Genomic DNA, 18,061 nt, shown 5'->3' with positions numbered 1-18,061 from the left:
ATGGTCCTATTGTTTGGGCTTTCGTATTAAAAAAAAATAGGACTCAATCTAGATTAAGCCGGGACAGAGACCCATTTCATTGCACTGTACTTTAATATTCCTGAGACCCAGGGCATTACGGGAGGCTCCTTCTAACAGCCAGCTCTCTCCAGGGCGGACACTGTGCTCTCTTTGTTTCATCTGATCTTGCAGCTAAATAAGAGATGGTCACTTATCCTCACTACTCCCACATCCTGCTGGATTTCTGTTGCTAGAAGAGAAACTGACCACACGGGAGAAGGTAGAGGTTTCAGGCAGGGCATTTCAGCGTGTGTTTACAGGCAGGACTGACTTACTCAGCAAATCCTGCTTAGAGGAGCTGCAGCCAATGAAGTGGCTAAATCCCGGCTTGCTTGGGGCGTCTGAGTTTGAGCTGCTTGCAGAAATGTAAGGCAGTGCTTCCTGGTGCTGATGGCAAAATGGGACCCATCTCCAGCTATTCCTCGGGCTCCCCAGCTTTGCAGACCTGGGAGAGAAACTACATCTATGTAGTGGTGATGTAGCCAGCTTTCACAGCCGAGAGAATCCTTATGGATTCAGGAGACTGGTTTTTTATTTAGATTTTTATTTTATTTTATTTTTTTGGAAGATGAAATGCTTCTCTCGTTACCTGCCTTACATCTTCAGACCTCCGAATACCATCCTCTCTTCCAGCTGCCACACGGAAGGTACAGACCAGAGAGGGAGAGTGTCTGGGTGGGTGGGAAAAGTGGGCTGGTGGGTGACTTCCCACAGGCTCTGCTGAATCTGCTTTCGTAGCAAGTAGATGACTGTCATTCCTGGCAAAAGCTTGTATCTTTCAGACTTAGCTCTGCTTCTGAAATCAGTGTTTTTTACAGGAGAGGGAAGTATTTTCCAAAGAGCAGTATACTGTTGCAAAGGTGATCTCAAAGGTGGTACAGCTGATTGGGAAAAAAAATAATTCAGAAATATTTTGCCCATTTCCGTTGTTTTACTTCACGTGCAAACAAGTTATTGCAACTAATGTTAAGGTGATGTGTTTTAGCAGGTGCTGCCACTGCATTGATCCAAGCTCTCTGTTGTGTCACTGTCTGTTTAGTAACTTGGTGCATGCCCAAGATAGCAATTAGCAAAATAGAATTAGCTTACTTCATGACTGTGGAGTGTCGCGGGCTCGGGCTGGGCTGCTCGGAGTCTGTGCTGGCGTGCAAAGCGACACAGCTGATTTTCAACACTTGCTGGCAATGTGCTGTGTGGCGGTCCTAAGTTAAGGTCTTCAGGCAAGGGGGGCTTGAGCCTTGTACAAATGGTCCCCCATTCCTGGTAGCTGGGAAACCTCCTTGGCCGCCGCCTGGCCCAGCATGAGAAGCATCCGTGTGTGTATGCCATGTGCACGTGTGTACTTTGTAAGCCTCTGCCAATCCCGTTCCTCTGAGCACTGCAGGTGCTTGGAGTCGTAGCTGGTCTTGCATCTTCTGTGTGTGAGCTGCCTGTCTCCTTTGCGCTGACGGAAGTGGTTGGCTGCTTTTCAGTCTTAGAGGTTGTCCTGCAAATGCCAGTTGTGCTGAACTGAGGAGGGTGAGGAGCTCTGACTCGGTTGTGTCCTGCCACATTCTTCTTCATGCAAGCGGTTTTGAAAGCCCAGAGTAGGCATCTGGCTCGGGGGGCTCTGTATATACAGTGAGAGAAGTTTTTACTATGCCACAGGTGATTTCCAGTCAGCACCCCCATGAAAAGGAAGAAGTTTGAGACACTCCTGGAGTTAAGACTGACAATGGGATTTTTTTTCAAGATAGTGTTACTTTGTGATTCTTTTTTTTCCAATTGGAAATTTGCCTTAAATATTTGCCTTATTGGTGGCTGAAGGAAATAACCCATTGAGCAATCTTTCCTCCCTCATGGAGAGGAGCAGAAAATCCCTATCTATGTTGTAGAGGAATGGTGGGTGATGAGATGGGACTTCCCAGGGGAACTTTCCAAATACAAAAGACTCAAGCTCATCTAGGAACTTTCCTGGGTGACTTTCTTTTCTTGATGGGCCCCCAACCTGTCCTCTCAGCTACAACTTTGAGAACCAAAATTCTTGATCTATTCCATTGCTGTTTTGTGTATTAATTGAATGAAATATCCTACCTCATACAGATAAATCATGACTACAAGGTGAACTTTCTTGAACTGTATCTTAATAAAAATGGAACAAATTTATTCCACCAGTATGGAAAATCCATTTTGTTCACATCAAAACAAATCATTTCGGATTAATCAATCTTCACCAGATTTAGGGATGAAGGTGGGGAGAATTGCTTTAAATTTGTGGTTAACCTAATAAAGGTAATGAGCCAAGATGACAGCAGCTGTCAAGCCTTACCTCAGGGTTGAGGCTCTGGACCTATCGGGAAAGGCTTGAGTTAAATCCCAAGTGAGCAGGGCCAAGTCACGCAGCTGCTCTATGCCTGAGGGACCCGAAAGCTTCAACATCCCAAGATACTTAGCATCAAATGGGGTTAGAGTTCTTCATAAAAACTTGGTACATAATCAGTGCCATCTGCTTTTGAGTTCTGTGCCCATGTGCTTTCTTTCTATTCAACTTTTCTTTCATCTTAAGCAGTAAGTGGTTTCCTCAAACCCATCATTGTTTGTCTGAGGAGAAATATGTGACAAGATGAATCTAAGCTTGTTTTTCTTGTTGTGTTAGCAATCATATCACTTGTGGTTTATTCTGGTAGTTACTGCTGAGAATGTCAAAGTTTATTTCACTGAAAAAGTGAGAATGAATAATTTGTATATATCTCTGTGAGAATCACCTAAACACAAGTTACCCAAATGGTCCTCTTAAGAAACTATAGAATCTCTTTAAGAATTTCAACAAGTCCTGAGCTGCTTAGGGGGTGTGGTCACCCTATGTAGAAACTGTGTTGTCCTCCCAGCCCTGTTTTGATGTTATTTTCTCAACACAAAAGAGACCATGAACTTTGGACCATAGTTGCGCCATATGCCAGCTGGGATGCCAGGTGGGTTCTTAACCTGTCTGTGTTTCAGGTTTCTCTTTTGTAAGACATGGGTGATAATATTCCATCGGGTGGTCACAAAGGAATACATTTAGCATGCCATCACCTGGTAACCTTCACTTGCTCACTCTGACCAAGACAGAATCTAGGCTCATGATACGTGCTGACATTTTTGTACACAGGGTGTGTCAACAATATGTAGTTCACAAATATTAGTTCCTTTCCTCTCACTTTCAGCCCTCCATCAGCCCTCCAACCTGTTTCTTTTTTTTTTTTAAGATTTATTTATTTGTGCATGCAGAACTGGGGCACAGGACAGACAGATGCTCAGGGCTGGCGAGAGGCTTCACCAGAGACAGAGTGGGGAGCAGAACAGGCAGACCTACAAAGTACACTGCTGAGGGGAACAGCAAGTGGGTCAGGAGAGGTCTGCCACGCCATGTGGTCACCTCTGGGGCAGGCGGTGATCGAACTCATGCAGAAGTGGCTTTAGCTTCTTAGTGCTGTGCTTCAACCTCCTGCACCACCAGGGAGGGCCCAGAATAGTTTTTTGTTTTTTTTTAAGATTTTATTTATTTATATAGAACCGGGGTACAGGCCAGAGATGCGGAGGGTGAGAGGATTCACCAGAGACAGAGTGGGGAGCAGAACAGGCAGATTGATTAAGTACACTGCTAAGGGGAGCAGCGGGCGGGCCAGGAGAGGTCTGCCACGCCATGTGGTCACCTCCGGGGCAGGCGGGAATCGAACCCATGCAGAAGAGGCCTCAGCTTCTCAGTGCTGTGCTTTAACCCACTGCGCCACCAGGGAGGGCCCCTCCAACTTGTTTCTTTATCTAGATTTGATTTCCTATCTCTTAGTCAAAATAATTTTCAAAATCAGATCACCCTACCCCCAGACACAATGCAATGGCATTTAAAACCCCGATGGCCCCCATGGCCTGTGGGTCTTGTACATTCTGCTCCCTGCCTGACTCTCCTCCCTGACCCCAAACACAATCCATCTTCTGGTTTCCAGCCACAGGCCTTCTTTGGTTCTTCAGTACTTTCCTGTTCCCCTAGACACGCCTGCTTGTTAATTCTAATCGCCAATTCTCAGCTCAAGCCAAGAAGTCATCCTTGACCCTCAACTGATCCTGGTACTTAAAGCACAGGTGTGCTTGACTTCAGGATGCCTGTCCTACTTGTCATTATGGGTGAGCTGATGAAACTATCTAGTTAATAGCAGCCTCCTTGATAGACTGGGAGATCCTAGGAGCCACCACGTGTGATTTTTTTTTTTCTTTCTGTAGTCCCCCTGGGACAATACCAATACATAATAGGCATGTAATATATATATATGTGTGTGTGTGTGTGAATATATATATATACACTCATACATATATATATATTTATTTAAGTAGAATTTTCTTTTTTGGTTCACATCCTCATTTTTTTAAAGATTTATTTATTTATTCATACAGAACTGGGGTACAAGCCAGAGGTGCAGAGGCAATGGAAGCTTCACAGAGACAGAGTGGGGAGCAGAACAACAAAGTACACTGCTGAGGGGAGCAGTGGGCAGGTCAGGAGAGGTCTGCTGCACCATTTGGGTCACCTCCAGGGCAGGGGATCGAACTCACACTGAGTGGCTATGGCCAGCTTGCAATGTTGTGTCCTAACCCATTGTACCACCAGGGAGGGCCATATATATTTTTATTGAACAAAAAGGTGACAAACACCAAGGGTGTTTTACAGATAATTTTTTTTAAATTTTTTTATAGCTTTTCCATGCTAGGTTATTTATTTATTTATTTAAGATTTATTTAGGTATGCATACAGAACTGGGGTACAGGCCAGAGGTGCAGGGGCAGTGAGAGGATTCACCAGAGACAGAATAGGAAGCAGAACAGGCAGACAGATGAAATACACTGCTGAAGGGAGCAGCGGGTGGGTCAGGCGAGGTCTGCTGCGCCATGTGGGTCACCTCTGGGCCTCACACTGCAGAGTGTGATTGAACTCACATTGAAAAGATTGTGGCTAGCTTGCAGTGCTGTGTTCTAACCCATTGGGCCACCAGGGTGGGCCCTTACAGATAAATTTTTTAAAAACATTCTGTAAAGCATTAACTCTTCTATGAATGCAAATTGTGTGAACCATTGTGGGTTAGAAAGCTATCAGTGGCTATGGGGCTGGTTTTATGACTATGCTCTAATTTGAAATAAGAAGATATAAAAAGGAAAAATCGGAGGTAACTAAATAATGCGATGCATGACAAGGCTTTGAGAAGACATTTGGACCCTCCTCCCTTCTCTGGGGACTTCATTAAAAGACACGTAAATAACTCCCTGCCCCATGGTGGGGAACAGTATATCCAGTAAACTAGGGTCAGGACTACAGGGACAGAATCCCAAGTGCAGCAAAGAAGAAACTATTTCAGAAAAGACAGGGATTCGGGAGGGCTCACAGGAATGAAGCAATGAGTGAAGTGTGAACAGCCTTACCTCATGTTTTCCACAGGACCTAATTTGGCGCCTGGTGCCAAAGGGCTGTTTCAGGCTAGCTAACAAATGAGTAGAAGCACTTTCTTTTCCTAAAGGAACAAGGAAATACACTTTTCCATGCTTTTCCTTTCCCTGTGTTTCCATGATGCATGATGCACTCATTCTGTAAAACTCAGCTCAAGTCCTTCTAGGGAGACTTTCCCTAAAACTCCTAAATTGGGGTGATTATACTGGCTCACACAAACCATAGTAATAATGGGGAAAAGAAACGAGGAATAGAAGCAGAAGCACCTCTCAAGGCCTGTGGATCAACAGTGTGTGCCCAGGGCTGTGCCTGGGTAATCTTACTATCTCCTCAGGACAGTCTCATGTAAAATGATGTTGCCTTCATGGTATGAGGGAGGAAACTGTCACACACCTAACTGACCCACAGCCACAGGAAAGAAGGTGACAGAACCAAGATGAAAGTCCAAACTGTCCCAACTAAAGCCAGCACTCTTATCCACTACATCACATATTGCCTTCTGAGTCTCAGTATAGAACAGTCTCCAGGTCATAGGGAAATGGCATTTACAAATCCGTCTCTGGTGGCCCAAGGGTTTCTGTCCTGTTCTTCTTTCGTCCCTGCATTTAGGCTCCCACGGGGCTAGTCTCTGAGTCAATACCAAAGAAATTCTTAAATGATGACCTGAATGAGATTGTGAATAAACAAACTTGCCCACCTTATTTCAGTGCTCCTTCAGCAGAAGGAAATTCTTGGCTATCTTCCAGTGAAATCCAAGAGCAAACTTGCTGGAAGTCTCCAAAGCCAGGAAGAGAATGAAACACATTTTTCTGATATTTTGTTATGTCATGAATAATAATACAGTAAAGAAAACATCAGTGCCTACTATTTGCACGCTTGTACTGTGTCTGTGGAGATAGCCATGGGTGTGTGTATTCTTACACCAAGTCTAGGACTGACGTGATTAGTCTCATACATGAGGAAACCAAGTCTCAGACAAGTCATGTAACTTGCCCAAAGTCACACAGTTGTTAGGTGCAAGGGCTCACAGTAGAACCTGTGTACTTTAGTATTAAGGTTCATGCTAGGAAGGATCCATTACTATATGTTGTGTCTCTTTACATATTTTTTTCATGGTTTTGGAATTCTCTGTTCAGCTCCTTCCACACAGATAGAACCAGCCGCTCTTGAGGCTCACAGCAAATGCGTTCTACCCACAGTTCCCCTACTGCTCAATACTTAGCTATGCTTCAAGTCCTTCCCAAATGCACATGGAGATTCTCTGTAACATGGAAATAATAGTGCATGACCTCAGGGCTTATGATAAGGATTAGTGAGACAAAATCTTCATTAGTCAACATTGTTTTATGTTTAAGTTGCCTTGAGCATTGCTGTCTGTGCAGTAATGAACTGTCCCCTGCTGCCAGCTAAGCCCAGCCTCCCTTGGGAGATGTATCCACCCTCTCCCCCATCCGGAACCCCGTGCGTGTCCCTCTCGCTTACCAAGTCTTTCCTCTCCAGGATTACCTGTTGCAGTCCTCAGCCAGGCTGCCAACCATTGCACTAGAAATATCCATCTCAGCGCCCTGTTCCCCCAGCAGCTACTGCTCAGCCCCTGATCCTATTTTTAGAAAAATGCCTTTAAAGAGTTGTCTGCATGTAGCCACCATCTCTTCTCCTAATTGCTCTTTCCATCGCTCCACCAACACTGCTCTTGTAAGAATCGCAATAGCAAGGCATCTATGCCCCCGGTCTCCCTGTGCCAGTCTCTCAGCTTGAAGCAGCCCTGGTACAGGTGCTGCCGGGTCCTTCCTGAGTTCCTTATCTCCACTCCCCCTCTTTCTCTGTGTCTGAGCCCAGGACTCAGCGGTCTCTGTGATCTGTTTGCTCCTGGCCCAGCACTTCCAGTCCCATGGGCTTCAATCTCATCTACTCGGTTTATATTTTCAATCCAACATTTTACCTAAAATGTACCTTCTTCATCAAACTGCCCACCCAACATTGTTGCCTGGATGCATAATAGATTTCTCAAATAAGAACCCTGTTTTCCAAACCCCAGTTCCCAAATCCCTGATTTCCAAACCCCTGAGTTCCTCTCAAGAAAAGCCAGCTTGTCCAGCATTCTTCTCCAGTCTGCTAAGGAACTCTAATCTCAGGGCTCAAGCTGAAAGCCTTGGGGTCATCTTTGAGTTCCTTCTTTTTGTCATGTTCTTCTTCCAACTCTACAGTAAATCCTCTGGGGTCTTTCTGTCTGTCTGTCTCTGCCTCTCTCTCTCTTACACTCACACACACACACACACACACACACACACATTCTGCAGTTCCTTTTACTCTGCTTTTCTTTGACTTCATAGCACTTCTCTTTCCTTGACATGTTACATATTTATATACTTGCTGCTTGTCTGTTCTATGGAATATAAGCTACCCGAAAGCAGAGCTCACTCTGTTTTGTTTATTCCTAGATCTTCAGTGCCTAAACAGTATCTAGCACACAGTGAGCATAATTGATTGACTAATTGATTGACTGAAAGGACATTTACAGGAAGTCTTATCAGGCAGCAGAGTGGGTTCTGAAGGCAGAAGAACCTGCGTTCCAATGCCCATACATGACATTCACTTACTTAGGCAATTGTCCTTGTCTAGGGGTAACATATGCAAGTATTATTATGAAGGCAAAAAAAAAAAAAAAAAAGTTGGCAAAAAACACTTAGCATAATGCCTATGAATATTTAGTGAATGGGACTTGGTCTTTCATTTGTATCCCTCTTGCAGCAAGAACACACTAGCATTCATAGATGCATGTAGATTGAGCTTCTTGCCTATCCACATAGCCAGCACATAGCCCGACCCTGTGATAAATATTTCATAGTTACTACCTGTGGGGTAAATGAAGATGACTCAGGCTTTTGTGCTATTGGCCTCTGTGGCTTTCACCTGTGGCCTTGACGGAAGGAGGCGCTTGGGCGCGTGGGCTCGGGGCCTGCAGGCCTGATGGCCGACACCTGGAGTGTAAGTGGGCGTGTGTAAGTGGGCGCACCTGAGCTGAGAGTGCTCCTATAAAGGCAGCGTCACAGAGCGCAGAACGCGCTGGAAAGCAGTGGAGGGCGTCGGAGAGCGTCGGAGAGCGTTGAGAAGGTCAGAGAACCATAGGAGAATGAAAGAGAGGAAAAGGCATATAGGAGTTCGCAAAGAGCCCCAAGTTGCTGTCTCCCTGCTGGCATGTTTTCCCTACCTGTGAGTCTCATGCCGAGGATTCCCAGTTTGTCTTTCAAGCTGCCTGAGCCAACGATGAACCTACCAGGCCTGGGATGGTCGCTACAAAACTACAAAAATGTGCTGAGATAAATGCTGTTCGGTGTCCCTACTTTACAGATGAGCAAGGGAGGCATAGAGCAAGCTGTTCAGTAACTTACCAGCATCCATGGCTAATAGATGCTCAGGCTGCCCAACTCCAGAGCCGAGGCTCAGCTCTTCCCAGTAATCTCACTGTCGTGGCTTCAGCATGAGACAATTTAAAACATGAAAATGTTTTATCTCTTAAGACATTAACATTGCCAGGGAAGGGCAGGGTGCTCACCGGAACTAAGAATCATCTGTGGCTAGTGCACAGGCCCGGCCTGTCGAGGCAGCCTTCCGGAGGTGTGCCCCAGAACCCTGGTTTTTACCGCTTCCAGGTGGAGTTCATGAGCAGTCAGAAGCAGGAAGTTGAGTCTTAAATATACAAAAGTCAGGGTTGCGGATTATGCATATTTAAAGCTCCAGGGAAGAGCCCGGGACAGAGATCCATCAGTTCTGGATTCCTTTGAAACATCAGAGAAAAAATCCTGCAGCTGAGAAGAGTTGCTTTTGGAAAAGACCTCTGATGTCTGGCAGAAAAGCCGTGATCCTGGGAGGATTCAAGGTTAGTGGCGTCCATTTACACATTCCATGGAACTCTGGTATTTGTCGGCTTCATGGAAGCTATGAATTTGCTTCTCGATTTCATAAGTGGATACCAGCTGAGACATCTACCTGGTGTGCGGGGAGTCATTTGCTTCTTGGGCTTTGGTCTTGGTCTCCTGTGAAGGGGGACATTAACCCTGGAGATGATCATTCATGCCAAGTATATAGTGTGCTAGTCAGGCAATTCTCAGTGCAGTCGTCTGTAGCTGTCAATTTTTTCATTTTCATTTTATTTTCTTACATCATTGTTCTCCCTGCAGATATAGTGTGTTTACTCCCACCACCACAGCCCCCATGAACCATCACCAAAGTTCCTTTTGCTTCCCACCACCTTCCATCCCTCTCCTTCCCCATTGTCCGCCCCAAATCCATGGTCCATTTGCAAGTCCTGTCCTTTTCTTGACCCTTTGTCCAGTTTCCCTATATTCCATCTGTAAGTGACACCATTCGATATTTTTCTTTTTCCCTCCCACTTTTTTTGCTCAGCATAATCCCTTCCACCTCCACCCATGTTGCTGTTAAGTGGCACGAATTGCTTTTTGGATAGCTGTGCAGTAAGCCATTGTGTGTGTATATAACACATCTTCTTGACCCACTCATCTGCTTTGGTACATTTGGATTGTTTCCATTGTTGGCTATTGTAAATAGTGCTGCAATAAAAACAGGAGTGTGGGCTTCCCTTTGAATTAGGGTTTTGTGTCCTAGGAGGGGAATCACAGGATCCTATGGTAGACTCATTTCAATGTTCGAAGAAACCTCCACACAGCTTCCCACAATGGCTGGGCCAGTTTGGACTGCCACCAGCAGTGTAAGAGGGTTCCTTTATCTCCTCATCCTCAACAGCATTTGTTACTTTTTAGTATGGGTTATTCTTACAGGAGTGAGTGGGAGGTCATTATGCTTTGATTTGCATTTCCATGATTATAAGTGACATTGAATGTGTTTTCATATGCCTGTTGGCCATTGGCACTTTTCTCTGGACAAGTGTCTGTTTTCGTTCTCCTGCCCAGTTTTTTGCTGGGTTGTTTGTGATTGTTGAGGGGAGGCCCCAGAAACCAACAGGAGCTCTGGCTCTTTGATATGCGGGTGTTGGGCAAGACCTGGGCCGCAGTCCAGAGACACCTAGATTATGGTGCTGGAGGCCTTGATATCCCAGGAGACTGATCCTGCTCCACAGAGTCAAGTGGGAATGTAATTAAACCTCATGGTGTCGGTGTGTGGTGGTGACAGTGCGTGATGAAATATGCGCCTCTTTTGAGTTTCTGATATTAAATCAGAACTGGGAGTGGTCACCTACTGTCAGGAGTTACTAATAAAATCCCTAAGAAATTCAGCAGGGGATAGCCAAGGGAAAGGGCGGAAATGATTAATAGGCATCGGGCCCTCAGCTATCTTTGGGTGATTTGATCACATGGGGATATTTACCACAATTGTACATGCAGGTGTCCACGGTTCACTAGGAAGAACTGGTGAGATTGCGTCTCCAGTGGGAAAGACTTGGCTTTAGAATTATAAGCCAGAGCTTCAGCTATGATTTAAAATGATTTATCCGCAGAGTGGCTGTTTTCTCAACTGTAAAATGGAAGTAATAATCCTGCCTTTTCGTGTTGATTATAGGGATTAAAGCCATTGAGTGGAAAGTGACTGGTGGCCACTTACAGATGGTGCTGCCCTAACTGCAGCCGCGGCTGTCTAGTCCCAGCTTCCTCCTTCGTACTGTCTCCATCAGAAAAGCGTCCGTTTCTCATTATTTGATTCTTTTTTTTTTTATTTTTTATTTTTTTATTATTTGTTTATTATTTTTTAATTTTTTTATTTTTTATTATTTTTTTAAAGATTTATTTATTTGTGCATACAGAACTGGGTTACAGGCCAGAGGCTCGGGGCGGTGAGAGGCTTCACCAGAGACAGAGTGGGGAACAGAACAGGTAGATCGACAAAGTACACTGCTGAGGGGAGCAGCGGGCGGGTCAGGAGAGGTCTGCCACACCATGTGGTCACCTCCGGGGCAGGCGGGAATCGAACTCATGCGGAAGTGGCTTTAGCTTCTCAGTGCAGTGCTTTAACCCGCTGCGCCACCAGGAAGGGCCCATTATTTGATTCTTTTAACCTTATCCCCTTTATTAATGCTCTTATAATATACTCTGGTCAGTGCTGTTCTGATTAGTATTTCTGAATTCATTATTTGCCTTTGGTTCTTGTGACCCAAGGCTATTCCTTCATTTTTGAGTCCGTTTTATAAATCGAATAGAAAAATTCCAAACAATGAAATCATCACCATCAATAGACCGGCCCATTAGTTTTCTGAGTCATTGTTTCTTCACTGGCAGATTGAGCTGGGATGAAAGAAGAGCTGAGACAGCCAAGACCTTTCTCTTCACAAATGTCTGCAAAAGGGTACTTACCAGGAAAAGCAACAGGAAAAAGTAAATAAATGCCTTCAAAGATGTTCATGATAATGCTCTCTAGATCCCATGGTTAATATGCAGGGATGCTAATACTTGGAAATTTTAGCAGTAAATTCAGCAGTCAGAGAAGCTTCTTTCATAAGACATTATTTATCACTCATTTGTTTAAAGAATGCAAGCATTCCCATAAATAACATCTCTATTTCAACCAATATTGGCTAGGCAATAAGTTTTCTGGTGGTAAAAATAGATATGGTTCCCATCCTTGTGGAAAACAAATAAGTGAATAAAGATAAACTGTGGCAACGGCAATGGACAGCACATAGTATAGGGACAAATTCTAACAGGTTTTTTTTTTTTTTTAATTATGCATAGAAGAGCTAGGATATAGAGTAGAGGTTTGACGTATGTGGGGAGGGTGTATGAGAGGATACACCAGAGACAGAGTAGGGAACAGACCAGTTGGATTGACTGGAGTACACTGCTGAGGGGAGCAGTGGGCGAGACAGTAGAGTTCTGCTGTGTCATGTGGGTCAGCTCCCTGGCGGGGGATCGAACTCATGCTGCAGTGGCAGTAGCATGAGAGTGCTCAGACCTAACCTCTATGCTATTAGGGAGGCCCTCTAGTAGGGTTTTGTAAGGCAACAGTGATGTGTCTGTCTTCCCTGAAGATGTCACTTGAGCTGAGATCTAAAGCATGAGTAGGACTTGGCAGAAGAGGGAGAGAACTTTCCAGGAATGGAGGGTATGTGTGTGAGGCCCTGATACCATTGGTCACCACCACCAGTTGGCTGGGGCACAGACAAGACACACAGAAAAGCATGGGGAAGGGCGGGGTCACAGACTGGTGTGTGCCTCTGTGTTGTGAATTAAGGAGTTTGGCTGTAACCCAAAAGAGCAGCTGGAAATTATTGAAGGTTGGAAATTTGGAGTTGGGGGGTGGGGGTTACCCAGAGGATATTAGCAGCATGAGACTTTCTGACTGCCATGAGGCAAGTAGATGAGAAGGGTTCAGAATGGATGGATATATTTTAAGGAGCTGGACACTCCAACCCAAAATATGTGGTTACTAAAAGCAATACTTATTGTTGCATTTCAGTTGACTTGTGGATGGTTTTGTGTATGACCTGAATTCTCAATGCGTACTTGTGTGTGAAAAGAACATTCTTCTGAGCATGGAAACCTGTCCATTGTCTTAGCATCCAGACAAAGAAATTTGTTATTTTCAGTGAGCTTTGGCAGGAACACACGATGCTCTGTTCTGAAGAGGCAGTAAACATTCCAGGCATTGAAAAATAGTTTGCTCTAACAGACACAGCACTTGCAAAGCACAGTATTTAGAAGGAAGAGAAAGGCTGTTTTAGGACAGAAACACTGAGGATGTTTTCCTGTCATGTTTATTTAGCAAGAAATTGCTGCTGCAGCAAACCCCTCTGCATAGAATAGTGCATATGCTCAGTGGTCTATATTCATATTTAAACAGCCAGGTGCCCCCCTCAGGAGAGTCGACCAGTAGTCTGTCTCAGGAGCAAAAGTTAGGAAGTCAAGTCCTACCTTATTATCAGCCTGTCTTCCAGGTCCTGTAACTCAGATGAAGGAATGGCTAACCATCTGCGTAGGAACCCCAAACATAAAAGCCCACAGGAGCCAAAGTAGGCAGCATTCACCAAAGAGGCCTGATCTGGGCTGTTAGAGGGCGTAGTGAGGTGGAGCCTTGCCAAATGGCAACACAATTCAGTTGAAGGAAAGGACGAAAGAACAGGTCAGTTGAGGCTTTTAGCCACTAATTTCTCTCACGTGGGAGACAATCGCAAACTTTGTGTTCAGTGGAAGACCTGAAGCCATGCAGTCCAGCCATGCATAGGGGCTCTGAACCCACAACAGCATTTCTGATGGGACAGTCATGGGGAACTTGCTCCCCTACAGAGCTGTGCATTTGTCCCACTGCTGGAAAGGCTGACTCAATCTTAAAGATGAATTCAAATCTATTTCTTAGAACCACCAAATAATGAAGCTGAGGTTTTTCCCCTCATGACCATCTACACATATATAAGGTAGTTCTCCTGATTCGAGATAGTGGATTCCAAGTTCCTTCAAGTAGCAGTCTGTGACTTCACAATTAGTAAGGACATGGAGGTACAAGGCCCCATTCTAAGCATGTTAGCATGTCACTTCCTGAGTTCCGACAGCAATCCCCACATATTACCCCCACTGAAAAGGTGCAGGCAGTGAGGTCTTGAGAAGTAATAACTTGCCCAAGCCACACAGGGAGCAAGCAACGAGGTAGCTCTTGACCCAAGTGGACTGCCAAGCCTTGTTTTCTCACCTCTGATACACAGGCATTGCAGTCACAGTCTTGCCTTTGAATGCAAGTTCCTACACTTTGCACAGCCAACTGACTGCTCCTGCCTAAGCCTCCACTTGTTTATCCAAAGGCCCTGATCCTCAACCCTGCCTTGCCTTCTCTATTGTCAGATTAAATAAGGTACTGAATGCCATGTAGCAGCACCACAGTGAGTGACTTGGACTAAACAGGCACTCATGAAAGACTGAGGAAATAAATATGATTTAATAAATGAAGATCAGTAGGTCTTCTTTTCCCAGCAGAGCTTTCTTACTCTTTGCCCCAATTCTGAAGAAAAAGGCCTGTTTTATGTTGTCCTCAGGAAAGTCATCCAGGAGCAAGGAGTCACAGTGTGAAAAGAAGACAGTAGACTGGAAGACTGGACCGACAATAAAGGGATGATATACCAGCGCTACAGATTGTTGATGAATGTAGACCAATAGCACAGAAGTCAAAAGCCTGCCACCAGCTTTTGTGAAAAGAACCAGTTTAATGCAAGGTCACCTGGCAGGAGACTGGAGGCAAGGCTTTGCAATCAGCCTCCCTGAGGATGGGGCTTTCCACAGTTCCTGGGGGAGGGGGGCTGAAGAACAAGCAGAAAATTGAGATGATAGAGTCTTACTGGCTACTGTCTGCTAAATCATGGTGTGAACTGAACTTGGAGCCAGAGCACCATTCTGACTGTTGTCTGTCCAACCATGAGTCAGGCATCTTGTTTTCTAACTTCCAACTCTGTTTGCAATGAGATGTCACCTCAAGGACAGTGGATACTCTGCAGGGTCTGTCTTCTGAAACAATTTTTCTACTTATAAAAAAAAAAAAAATCAAGTGTTTCCCCTTGTTTGATGTGGAGAGGGAAACACAAGGCCCCATTCTAATGATGCTCTTGCAAGCCAAACAGGCATAGGAAACCAGCATGCTACCACAGTTTCCAAATTGTATTCTAGAATGTTACACAACCTAGAAATAAAGCAAACAAGCTACAAGGTAGTAGACATTTGAGTTATGTCTCTGATCAAAACTGGCCAATGGCTTCCCTTTCACCCTGGAAAACCTAACATCCTCCTATGAATTCCATGTGCTAGAAACCTTCACCTCTATTGCTGTGGTAAAATGAAAAAAAAAAAAAGTTTCAAGGATAGTCAGACTTTTGACAAGTTTATTATACATTCAAAGGGAGAATTCAAAGCCAGGAAGCAATCAAACAGGTTTTACTCTGTGAGAGCTGTTCCAGTAAACCCAAGTTCAAATTTAGTATATATAGGTAGCAACAGTGAGTCATTGACATTGAGAATGTAATTCCCCTTAGCTGGAAGGGCTTCTAGTCCCAACTTAAAGATACACGGATGCTAGAGGAGGGCAATGAGGATTTTTTTTTTTCTTGCTAATGAATGTGCTTCACAAATGCCAATACTGAGTATCATTGTGAAATAATTTTTATCTGAGAAGACTGACTTTATCTTCAGACCACAGATTCCTGCACACAGGAATCTGTGAAGATGTGTGGTCTTTTACCTGCTAGACCAGGAGCAGGATGCCCAGAATATTTACATGTTTACACTTCCTGTAGCTTTTCTTTCACTCTGAATCAGTGACACCCACATCCTTGCTGCTCCTCAAACATACCAGCACATTTCCTCTCCAGAGGAAATGCATGTTGTTCCTTCTGTCTAGAATGTTCTTCTCCCAACATATGGTTCTTTTCCCTCACTACTTTTAAGCCTATGCACAGCTTTCACCCTGTCACCAGGCCCTCCACAAGGCCACACCTATCTTGCCTTCATTTTCCTTACTGGATTTTCTCACTGCTTCACATATTGTATTGAATATAACTCATAGTTGCTTGTTATCCTTCTCCCCTCACTAGACCCTAATCTGCATGAGAGCAGGGGTTGTGGCTGTGGCTCAGGTTGCACCTGGCATGAAGTGGGTGGGGAGGAATCCTTGTTGAATGAATGATGGATAATCAGAGTAAATAGAAGCAGCAGGGTTGGTGAGAGGCCCCTGGGTTTTTTTTTTGCCTCCCTTTGGGGATACTGATTCCCAACTTAACACACATGATTATCTGCTGTTCTTGGTTTAACAGATAGATTTGGGGGCTCACACACTCCACTCTGGAATTCTTTCTTGGTATATCCTGAGTAGACCCTGTAAACTCCCATCTTCAAGAAGCCTCTGACACTCAAGTGCAGTGTGGGTGACTCTTGCTCACAGGTGTGAACTGAATGGGTTTATACACCATGGATTTTTTTTCTTTACTATCCTTGGATTCTGCACTCGGAGTTTACCAGCCGTTAGTTTTGGTTGGCTCCCTGGTTGCAAAACCTTTGAGGACCAAGAGTCCCTGTAAGTTACAACAGGATTTTCAATTGCATAGCGAATGGGTGTCCCTAAACCCTGTGCTGTTTGACAGACAAATAATTCCTGCAAGAACACTGTCTTAGAATAGCAGAAAATACATCATGTGTTGTGTGTGTGTAAAAACACTACTGGATTTTGCATGGCTTCCTTCTTCCATGTCTAGCTCAAGGTGTGCGAACTCTAGACTTAGAATCAGGAAGCAAAGCTGCTAGATAAAAGGGAGCTAAGTGGGCAGTTGATGTGTACCTTGATCTCTTAGTCTCAGTAGGAGGTTATGTGGCCACAGACCTGCTAAGAGAGAGGTCTTAGAGGAAGACACAGAACCAAAAGGGCAACATTCATTTCCTCCCTTGGGTGAGCACAAAGTGCAGCCTGTGCAGGGGGTGGGGGGTTAGGGTGGGGAACCCTGTTGGCCCTGGCGGTTCACATCAAACCGGGCAGCAGAGCTGGAAGGCACTTGGACGGGCTGATCAGAGCCTCCTCGTCCACCCTGCGGAGAGCTCAGGCGTGCGCCCGACAGCGCTCAGCTAATTGGTGTCATGAGCCCTGACGGAAGCCCCTTTGAAGATAGGGGTGAGTCCTGTGAATACCGTAGAGTGGCATACTGATCTGTGTGCAGGCTGTGTAGCAGGGGGAAAGAAAGCTCCCACAATGCCCTGAAGAGCTGCCTCCTTTGGTACTGCTGGCTTATGCACTGCTAAGCCCCCAGGAGAGAACCCGCTCACAGGAACTTTTAAAAGGCTGAGTGAGGTGTGTGTAATGGTGCTATTATTTTACAGCTTTTAAAAGGAAGCTCATTTGTCTTTGAAATTGGCTCTATTTATACAAAGAATCAGCTAAAAAGACTATTATCTGATATTAAGCTTTCAAGAATGTTCTCGTAAGTACCAGCTTCCCCACTCTGGGTACCTAGCAAGGTAATTCAGGATCGGGGTATGCGATGTGTTTGTTCACTTTGTGCTTGTGCGTGGCCCACAGCAATGGACTGACCTTGACTATCTAAAGCTCAGGGCTGGGGGTGTGGGGCAATTAGGTATTACCTGAACCCGACCGGCTACAATTTCTTCTACTCCCATCTCAAACGTGCCATCTGCCAGCTTGCACTTTCTCTAACTGACCCACACTTGAGCTTGCTGTACATGCTGAGAACAGGCCCCTCCCAAATCACTTCATTTGCACTCATTTTCAGATTTCTGTTTGGAAATTGTATTTTTGGCTCTGATGCAGAGATAGTCAAACTGAGGTGCTAAATGGAAATAATCCTATATGTGAAGCAGTAGCCAGGGCTTTTGTTTCAATTCTGTATTGATCCTCAGATACACTCTGGGCATCATACACAATTATTTATTTGATATAGAACTCTCAGGCTGTGGCACAGGCCTCAGTGAATTGATTGAAGTTTGAGGCTCCCAGCAATACCCAACTTTCATTTAAAGAACCACTTCCCTGGCAGGATCCAATTTTACAACGTGAAGGAAGAAATCTTCCATTCTATAAATTTGAGCTTCTTAA

The 18,061-nt window shown here is 44.8% G+C and overlaps 1 protein-coding gene across 2 annotated transcripts in view; it reads left to right on the top strand.

Moving 5' to 3' along the window:
- The first annotated feature begins 235 nt into the window (after window positions 1–235).
- PPP2R2B (protein phosphatase 2, regulatory subunit B, beta) overlaps window positions 236–18,061 on the top strand; it is a 429,967-nt gene continuing 412,141 nt past the window's right edge. For both annotated transcript variants that reach the window (XM_012727842.1, XM_012727841.1), the window contains exon 1: window positions 236–707. In XM_012727842.1, coding sequence (XP_012583296.1) covers window positions 629–707 — 79 coding nt within the window. In that variant the 5' untranslated portion in view covers window positions 236–628. The remainder of the gene's footprint in view (window positions 708–18,061) is intronic.

Source organism: Condylura cristata, unplaced genomic scaffold (genome assembly GCF_000260355.1).
Source record: "Condylura cristata isolate star-nosed mole 26May11 unplaced genomic scaffold, ConCri1.0 scaffold00021, whole genome shotgun sequence".
NCBI lineage: Eukaryota > Metazoa > Chordata > Mammalia > Eulipotyphla > Talpidae > Condylura > Condylura cristata.
The sequence above is the reverse complement of the archived record's forward strand: the minus strand, read 5'-3'. Positions and strand labels throughout refer to the sequence as shown.